We start from the raw sequence: 9682 nt of genomic DNA, 5'->3' as shown, positions 1-9682 counted from the left end.
TATCTATCTATCTATCTATCTATCTATCTATCTATCTATCTATCTATCTATCTATCTATCTATCTATATTTTCTTTCTTAATGAACATATACATTCATGTTCAGAACCAAAAATTTGTACATTTTCTTTTTCTAAAATTCGTATGTCTTAATTTTCCTTTCATCTTGAGAGGAAAAAATGTTTTCTCTAAGCTGCTGAGGCCTCCAAACTAACATTTACACGAACCAACGTCTGACTTTTATTCCATCCAATCACATCCAAATGACTTTCATTTCAGACTCCAAAATATCTTGGCATACTCTGTGTCAGGAGAGTGCCCATCCTCTGATCTGTGTTTGTTCAGCTGTTGGGCAAAATCCATTTTACTTCAGCATACAACATGAGCACAAACACTTCTGTTGCTCCAACACTAGATGGCAGTGTGACAAGAAAAGTAGTGGAAAAACCCCACAACTAAAAGGGAGGCGAGCCTCTCTTGCAAATGTAGACATAAAATGTCTTTCATGTATCAGGATGAGAGTTTCAGTTGGTAAGTAACATATAGCTAATTTTGTCAGGTTGACTTTGTAATTTTAATTGCAGTTAAAAATCGTTTAATGCTTGAAATTCACTAAAGCTAATTATGGATTCATAAAATAAGTATATATTTATAAAAAGCTATTTTTGCCCCTTCTAAAGATTTACAGAATAAGGTAGCAGATACTTATGGAAGCCCATTTCTGCCACATGAAAGTAAAATAAAAATGGCAAAGAAAGTCATAATTATGAGATACAAAATCATAATTTGACTTTGAAAGTCATAATTCTAATATATAAAGTCATAATTTGACTTTGAAAGTCATAACTATGAGATACGAAGTCATAATTATGAAATAAAAAATCATAATTTCGACTCTCAAAGTCATAATTATGAGATACAAATTCATAATTTGACTTTGAAAGTCATAATTCTGATAAAGTCATAATTTGACTTTGGAAGTCATATTTATGATATAAAAAGTCATAATTTGACTTTTAAAGTCATAATTATGAGATATAAAGTCATAATTATGAGATATACAATCATAATTTCGACTCTCAAAGTCATATTTATGAGATACAAAGTCATAATTTGACTTTGAAAGTCATAATTCTAATATATAAAGTCATAATTTGACTTTCAAAGTCATAATTATGAGATACAAAGTCATAATTAAGAGATACAAAATCATAATTTCGACTCTCAAAGTCATAATTATGAGATACAAAGTTATAATTCTGATATATAAAGTCATAATTTGACTTTCAAAGTCATAATTATGAGATACAAAGTTATAATTCTGATATATAAAGTCATAATTTGACTTTCAAAGTCATAATTATGAGATACAAAGTCATAATTAAGAGATACAAAATCATAATTTCGACTCTTAAAGTCATAATTATGAGATACAAAGTTATAATTCTGATATATAAAGTCATAATTTGTCTTTCAAAGTCATAATTATGAGATACAAAGTTATAATTTCGACTTTTAAAGTCATAATTTTGAGATACAAATTCATGATTATGACTTTGTATCTCAGAATTATGACTTTGAAACTCAAGATTATGACTTCGTATCTCATAATTATGACTTTGTATCTCATAATTTTAATTTTGATGTCGTAATTATGACTTTCTATTTCTAATTATGAGATACAAAGTCAAAATTTGACTTTCAAAGTTATAATTATGAGATACAAAGTCATAATTTCGTCTTTCAAAGTCATAATTATGAGATACAAAGTAATTATTTTGGCTTTCAAAGTCATAGTTTTGAGTTTCAGAGTCATAATTCTGAGATACAAAGTCATAATCATGAATTTGTATCTCAAAATTATGACTTTGTATCTCATAATCTGACTTTGAAAGTCGAAATTATTACTTTCAATCTCGTAATTATGACTTTGTATCTCATGATTATGACTTTGTATCTCATAATTTGACTTTGAATGTTGTAATTATGACTTTCTATTTGGCATTTTTTACTTTTATGTGGTGGAAACAGGCTTCCATATAAACTTGCCTCTGTTTGAGTTAAAAAGGTTACACTTCCTTTTTTATGCTGATGTAACGAGATTGGTTTTAATGAAAGTTTAAATTATTATTTATCAAATAATTAATTTCCTATATACACAAACACAACAAACCCTGGTAGATTCTTAAATTGTTTATTATCTTAATCCACATCACCTCCTACACAACATTATCATCTCATTGGTCTCAAACAAAATAGAGTGATGTTGAAAAACAAATTCACCTTCAAATCTTCATGCAATCAAAAGATAATGTAGCTCTTTAGTGATAGTGATAACTTAATGATAGTGATAACTTTTTAAATATATATATTTTTTAATAAGTGGCCAATTGGAAATCTCTCAGATAGTGTGTTGAAGGTAAAGAGGAAGAGGTGAGGGAGAGATGCAGTTATCATAGAAGATCTGGAGGTTCTGGTCAACATCCATGTGGTTTTTCAGATACATCTCCAGCTCCTGCACCGTCATCTCATGAACACTGTTCCCTTCTTTGGCATTCTTGGCCAAGGCTGCGTGGGCTGGGAAGAGGACGCGCATATCATGAGGGGAGTTGCGGTCATACTCAGTGCAGCAGTATGCGGACCATATGTCTTCTGGGATGGCTACACGATCCTGGTTGTTGCGACGGATCATGTTACCTCTGGTGGTCACCCCGGTGACGATGTATGCAGTGCCACGGCAATAGTTGTTAAGGCGCACTCTGATACGCTCTTCGAATTCGCGCCATGGTCCGATGTTGAACTCTCTGATCTCTGGCACCACATTGGTCAGTGTGTAGGTGGCAGCGCGGTCGTGTGGAGTGGACTGGTGTTGGTCTGGATTTAAGTGACCTCTTTCATAGAGGACAACGTCAGAGTAGTCATCTAGCACTGCCTGGCTGTCCTCAAACTTCATGTGGAGGTAGCCAGTGGGGAAAGGCAACATGTTCCCATTTCCATCAATTTCTGCCAACTGGAACAACACAAAAATAACTTATTTTCCTATCAAATTATTTTGGATCTCACTGTAAAACTTTATGAAAACTTAGATAAGAAGCATGGAATGAAATTAGTGAAAGGTACTGACCTGAGGTTCATACATCCAAGGGTAGTCCACACGTCTGTCTCCCTCTGTTTTCTTAAAGGTGTAAGCTGAGTAAACTGGAATCCGTTTCTGAGGATCATACAGTGTCACATATCGAGGTTTGTCTGCATAGCGCTGGCAGATCTTCTTCAGCTTGAAGTCTACAATTCCTCGTGGTGGTGTCCCCATGTATAGGGAGTCCTTACATCTCTCCACATGATTAAAGTCTAGGACAACGGTTGCTAATGAAAGATAATTTGCTGTAAGCAAAAGAACTGAAGGAATTAACATCCTCATGTTTGAGCCTGTCTCCTCGAAGTCTCGTCCCTTCAGCCTTGTGCTACACCAGAGGTTTGCCGTTATGTTTTAAATGTGACACAGCTGATATGCAAAGTTGGACGTGCGTGGCAGAAGAGCAAGCCTTGACTTTCTGTGGGAGTTAAGGACTCGTCACTGCTCCCTTAACCCAACTGTTGGAAACCTATGAATACAATATAATAGTTAAAAAAAAAAAAAAAAAAGCTTTTTTTTTTTGCTAGTGTAAGGTTTCTTCTTGGCCTTTGAGGTTGTAACTTAGATGTTTTTCCATATACGTATCACCATCTGGTATAGAGACAAGTCATATGTGTTTCCATAAATGCTTAGGTTAAAGAGGCCAGCAACAGAGAAGAGTTCTGCAGAGAACTTCTGCGATTATTACGTCAGTTTTATGTCCGTCCATTTGCCTCTATAATAAGTTTGATTTGTTTGATCCCGGCAGAATGAGGAGGATTATTCCTTGTCTAGTGGCTATAATAAAAAGGCAGGCTTCACCGAGGACTGGATGCAACTCTGTCAGAAGTTTAACAACCATGCATGCACATGCCTAAAGGCAACTTAATGAAGCCAAATTCTTGGAGGAAACCTGCTTATCCAAAAGAATGCATGCAAACTAAATGCACAGGATTATACCTTAGACCCTCTTGTTGCAAGGTTACCATACTGTGCCACAGTTTAGTCTGGTGTTTTGTTTAAAATAGTAAAATGCAAACCTAACTAATCTCCCTAAGTGATGAAGATCAAGTTACTCTGCCTATCTATCTGAATGGTGCATAAGCTAATGAGTAAAGAGAGATACAGCAAGAAAGTTTGACTACCAAGTGACAGCTATTGTGTGTAAAAGGATGTATAGAAGTCCCTTTCTCTTGTTACACTGAAAATATATTAGTCCAACTCAATGTATAATTGTACCTACAGTTATTTATAATCCTAAATTGTGTAAAGTTCATTACAAGCAAATATGTCTAACTTTCAGTAAAGTAAATAATTTGTCAAAGAAAATAATATTAAACTTTTTTGTTCTTTCCTAGCTCCTCAAAGAGACCTTGATCTAAAGACATCTTCCTTTATCCTACAGACCAAAAACTATACAGTTTTTTCTCAGCTTTATCTTCTATTAGCTATTAGATTAATTCACCAATGGGGGCTTAATCCAGCAACATTTCTTGCCCCAATCTCAGGGGCTGGATAGCTTCAAGCGACTGCTAAGTGGTAAAATATAGCCATAACTACTCTACTGGAGTTAGCAAATAAAAGTTGCAGTGGAACATTTATCTCGATTGGTCTGAAATGTAAAGCACATAAAAAGTGCTCCAGTTCCAGTTACTGGAGTGTCTGTGGCTGTGCAGCGCTGCACTATGATAAAGTCTGCTTTATGCAAATGTTAACTGTCAGATTAGCTCCAGCTACAATTTTTCACTACCTTAATAAGTCTATTTGAGTGACTGAGTGTTGTTAGGAGCAGCTTGCCTCTCTGATCTAATCTTGAGTTATGACAATCATAACTTTTGCAGCCAGGGCTGTTGATGCGGTTATGTGGACAGACATTTTTCAACTGTCAGCATTTCTACCAATTAGAATTATAAATTCAGACCAAGTATAGATCCGGTTGGGCTGCCCACTGTTGGTCCTTGGCGCAGGGAGGGGGAGCATGTGATACAGCTACTGAGCCTATTGTTATTGCTCAGCTCTTAATAGAAAAAGGCAACAGCTGGTGAGTTTTAGTTACCTCTATACAGTCAATTTAAGAGTGAAAATGGAGACAGGAGTCAATAACGGGATTTTTAAATAGATGATGAAATTACTTTCAAGATTTCAACATGGGATTGGTTAATAATGTAGGAGAGGAATTGCTCCAACACCTGACTAGTCCATCTGCCCAGCAACAGGCATTTAAGCCAGCTTACTTTTTGATACTGAGGTTCTTTATGAATTATAAAAGAAACATTAAAACATAAGATATTACGTATTGCAGAATAAGTAACTAACACTTCGGTAATAACCAAGTTCTTCAAAAACCATCAACTTAATAACCATTTTGAAACAATAGTTAAAGAAGGTTGGGTTATGAGTGTCTTATCTAGTTTAAAGCAAACAGTGTTATCCTAGTTTGTAGTTAAGGAGGTAAACCCAGCAGAAGTGTTTAACACAACAGGTTCACTATGATCCTCCTCTGTTTGAAACGGGAGTTCAACATATTTTAGTCAATGCACTTCTCTTTTGACCAAATCCAGATGAAGCAGAAATGCAGAAAGTGTTTAAAAAGTATTTCATTTGTGCTGTTTAGCTCTACATTACAGATCACGTGTTTGCATTTACATTGCAGATTCTTAATATGTACTGTATGCTTCTTCCAGCTGCATCTATAAAGACAGACCTAGTACCACTAGCAATATATGTTCCACATTTTGAGACTATAAGAAGATGATTACCATCCAGTTTAGTTGGCATCTACCTTTAACAAGTTCTACATACTGTTATGTATCCATAACATCAATATGCAGTACCTAACTTTGTCCACATAAAGGCAGTATATACTTCTTGTTTGTTGCATACCACTGCAAAGTTCAGTTCTTCCATCCAACCAGGGTTCATTTAGAAATAATTAATGCTTTTGATAATTACATGAACAAAGACATACATTATATTAAATATTTTATTAAAATCCTAAAAAATATTAATATTTAGCAAAACCTAACCAATTGATTAAACATTATTTATTTAATATATCTATTTAGTTATTAACTTTATTGTTTAGCATTTTGGCATATTTACAGATTAATCTATGGCCGTTAAATGCTTATTATTTTCAGCTTTGATTGGTAATATTTTTTCACATCTTTCTCAAAGATAACAATTAACAGCCCAAATATGAATTTTATATCATTTAGTATGAAGGATACATATGCATATGAGATAACTACACATTTAATGTGTCTTTTATTGACAAAACCAACCACTAATTCCAAGGCAAAATTGTCACTCACAACCTGACAGAAGATGTTGGAAATGCAGTTTTTGTCCAATGAGTTTGGTCAGTTTTTTTTTAGAAGTATGTTGAATGATGTTTAGTTTGGTTAGATGTGTTTGCTTTTTTAAAAATCTTTGAAACCTAACAGTTATAAAGTTGAGAAGATTTTTAACCATTTGCCATAGGCACAATGTGATAATCTTTGATTCAGATTAATTTAAATACCCACTTTTCTAAGTATATGTTGCAGTATACAGTTGGAGTTTGGTAAAATAGCATTTGCTTGAATCTCAGCTGTATTAGAGCTACCTGGAATACATCCTTTAGTAGATCCAAAAGAGAAAGAAAACTGGACTAATGCTTCTATTGAAAACTGAATTATGGTGTATGCTAAGCCTCTTTTGAGCCACCAGGGGGTGCGATTTAGCAGGTTCTCTGGCCTATGAGGCTGTAGCTCAGGCTTGCTGATTGGTGTGAATGCCCACATGTTGTTGAAGGCTAACCAATAAGAGTTCAGTCAGATCCGGTTGCTGTTGCTATGGCACTTCACAGATACAAAAATAAATAATAATCTAAGATAACATAAAAAAAAAAGAACATCCCCAGAATGCTTGTATCATTTCACCAGGTCCTTGAAAGATCTCCATCTTTCTCCAACTTTCACTATGATCCCAGGGTCCCAGGAGTTCTGTCTGCTTTCTATCAGCCAGTGAAGAGTGAAATGAGCAGAGAAGCTAGAGCTGATCTTGTATTGTGTGCTACAAAGACTTTAGACCCTCCCTTAAGAGGGGAGAGCCGAGGCCCCTCCTCCGCCGGTTGTCCTGTCACTTGACATTTGAGCTGGCAGCCTCTCTTGTCACCATTTTGCACTGTTTCACTCATGCACATAGACGCAGATTTCACCAAGTTTGCATCATTGAAATAAAATGTATGATGCAATTTTTTGGAGTTTTCAAATATTAAATAAGTTCAGAGGGAAAAAAAAATTGCTGCAAGAAAACTGGAAATGTCTCACTTTTTAACACTAATCATCATAAAACAAAAACAAAATGTTGTTACATTTAAATAGATCTGTGACAGATCTAAACATAACAGAGATTTCCAACATGTAATCTACTGTACTGGCTGCAATCCAGCTCCCGAATGTCTACATTCATACTGTACACAGACGCACGTAGGCACACAGGAAGAGAATTAAAGACCCCCCCTGTTTATTTCTCTCTGTCTGCTTCTTTCCCCTCCTCCTGTGATAGATGAGAGGGCCCTCAGCCTGTTAACTGGCCCCGGCCCTACTGACTGGCAGCCCTTGGGCCCGCCCCACCATCCCTCTGTGCACGTGGATCAGTCTGTGCTGCTATGAGAGCCCCAGCATCAGAGAGTGGAGTGGAAACAGGAAGAGGAGGCGAGGGGAGAAAGAAAGGAGACAGAGGAGAGGATCGGGTGAGACAAGGTGGCGAGGAGTGAATGAAAGGGAGGAAAAAGGGGAGAAGAAGGGCTGCCTGGACCAAAGACCAAAAAGAAAAAAAAAAAAAAAGGAGAGGTAAATGAGGAATGCAGAGGAGGAATTGGATGTGCTTATTTTAGGGCTGTGAATGGAAATCTACTGCATGCATTGTGTGTTAGTGGAGAAGTGTGTGCCTCTCTGTGTGTGTTTTTCTATTGTTGCCTCATTGTTCTTGGATGATTTCTGTGTGCTTTTATATTTTACTCTATCAATGATTTGTGTCTCGGTGAGTGTGCTGCAGTGTGCGTCTGCAGACTGCTGCACATTCATGCATGAAGCTCACACACACACACACACACACACACAAACATTGTTGCACACTTACACAAATACATGCACACATGCTCACGTGCAGACCCGCACAGAGAGAGGAATGTGAAATGATGAATGTAGTAAAGGAAGACTGTTTGCGGTTACACTGACTTGTGGTTCTATTTTTGCAAACAGGAGGACTAAGCTGTTGAATATGGGCTCTGGTTTCTATGTTTACTGTTGAAGGATTGCAAGAATTTGCCCTAATTTAGATTAATGTGTAAATATTTTTCTAATAACATTGATGACCCAAATGTCACCTTTAAATGTTTGGGATGCCCACTTAGAAACTCAGAGATAAGGTGACTGTCAACATGTTCTAACCGGTATATGCCTTTAATTGATTACCGGCTTTGATAACCACCTGAGCAGCCATTTCTAGGTTACCATTTACCATGCGGACCAGCTGTGCATCCAACACTCACATGCATGCACAGTCTTCCTCACACCTGCCAGTGTGTTTTATAGTCTTCTTTCCTCAAAAAGCTAGACATTTTTTTATTATTCTTTGAAAAAAAAACACACACCCCTCTCTGTTGTTGCTGACCTTGCTTTGGTACATTCCAGCACCCCCGCTGACAGAAGCTGCTGTTAACTAGAAAAGGGAAAATGGGGAATAAAGCCGGGGGGGTGCAGGCAGAGATGTTATTTTTAGATATGTGATTGATATTCGGCCCTTACTGTAAACTGTCAATGTGAGTGTTTGAAACCGGTTCAGGTCTGCATCTGATTAATACTACTATCGTGCATGCAGTCAGCTGGGGCAGACTGGTTGGAGGGGGGTGGGGGTGGGGGGGTTCTATACACTGTCCAGTCTGTCTGTATACCTTGTTGCTTCCGCTCGATCTCATCTCTTTGCAGTTTTGCTCTTTGTGTTGGCTAAGAAACCACTAGAGGCAGCTGTGGTGTGTCGCAGGCTATCCTTCCCTTTTATGGTATAGGTGCAGGATCCCCTGCATAAACACACACACGCTGATGCACGTACTGCAAGAGATGCACATCTGCAGTGGTTTGCTGCAGCCAGCTAAGATATTAATGAATATGGTGTTTTTTAATGCGATACTGCAAAAATAAACTCAACTCTTAGAATATTTTTGTTTCATCTATCAGTGATAGGTTAGCGTGGGAAATTGGAGTCAAATGTACACTAGTGTTATTAAAAAGTTGCAGTTTCAAAAATGCAATTATTTTGCATTTGACTGTTATGAAATGGGGTTCCTAAAGAAAGACCTAGAGTAAGCCAAGTTTTCTGCTAAGTGGAGTTCTGGACTGCTTCCCCTCCCCCTCTTGTTGTTGATCTGCTGGTCCGCTGGCTAAAGACATGGTCTAAACTTTCTCCTTGCTTAAAAGAAAAACAAATCAGTTCTTTGGAAATTTAACTCAGTTCCATTCAGTTTGTATATGCTGTACCAACTAACAACCATTGCCATCTTAAAGCGCAAGAGAAAATTATAAATT

At 36.8% G+C, this 9682-nt stretch overlaps 2 protein-coding genes across 3 annotated transcripts in view; one reads left to right on the top strand and one right to left on the bottom strand.

Moving 5' to 3' along the window:
• Positions 1 to 2186: 2186 nt before the first annotated feature.
• On the bottom strand, positions 2187 to 3476 carry LOC107082567 (endonuclease domain-containing 1 protein-like). Its single transcript, XM_015371322.1, has 2 exons — positions 3123 to 3476; positions 2187 to 3008 (listed from the first exon to the last, which is right to left on the bottom strand). Exons 1-2 carry the CDS (start codon positions 3414 to 3416, stop codon positions 2400 to 2402), a joined length of 903 nt encoding a protein of 300 aa, XP_015226808.1. The 5' UTR covers positions 3417 to 3476; the 3' UTR covers positions 2187 to 2399.
• A 4282-nt stretch (positions 3477 to 7758) lies between these two features.
• LOC107082570 overlaps positions 7759 to 9682 on the top strand; it is a 31322-nt gene continuing 29398 nt past the window's right edge. The window contains exon 1 of one of the 2 annotated variants that reach the window (XM_015371328.1): positions 7759 to 7948. Coding sequence is in view for 1 of the 2 variants with exons in the window: in XM_015371327.1 (XP_015226813.1) it covers positions 7873 to 7948 (76 nt within the window). In the remaining variant the exon portion in view is untranslated. The remainder of the gene's footprint in view (positions 7949 to 9682) is intronic. The other variant, XM_015371327.1, reaches the window with a different exon arrangement.

Source organism: Cyprinodon variegatus, unplaced genomic scaffold, assembly GCF_000732505.1.
Source record: "Cyprinodon variegatus isolate N-32 unplaced genomic scaffold, C_variegatus-1.0 Scaffold56, whole genome shotgun sequence".
Taxonomy (NCBI): domain Eukaryota; kingdom Metazoa; phylum Chordata; class Actinopteri; order Cyprinodontiformes; family Cyprinodontidae; genus Cyprinodon; species Cyprinodon variegatus.
This window is presented reverse-complemented; position numbering and strand designations above follow the sequence as displayed.

Excerpts from the sequence above, each read along its gene's own strand:
- LOC107082567 (XM_015371322.1), bottom strand. The coding sequence starts at position 3,416 with ATGAGGATGTTAATTCCTTCAGTTCTTTTGCTTACAGCAAATTATCTT. Across the intron at positions 3,009-3,122 it reads CTTGGATGTATGAACCTCAG|TTGGCAGAAATTGATGGAAA; the intron begins GTCAGTACCTTT and ends GTGTTGTTCCAG.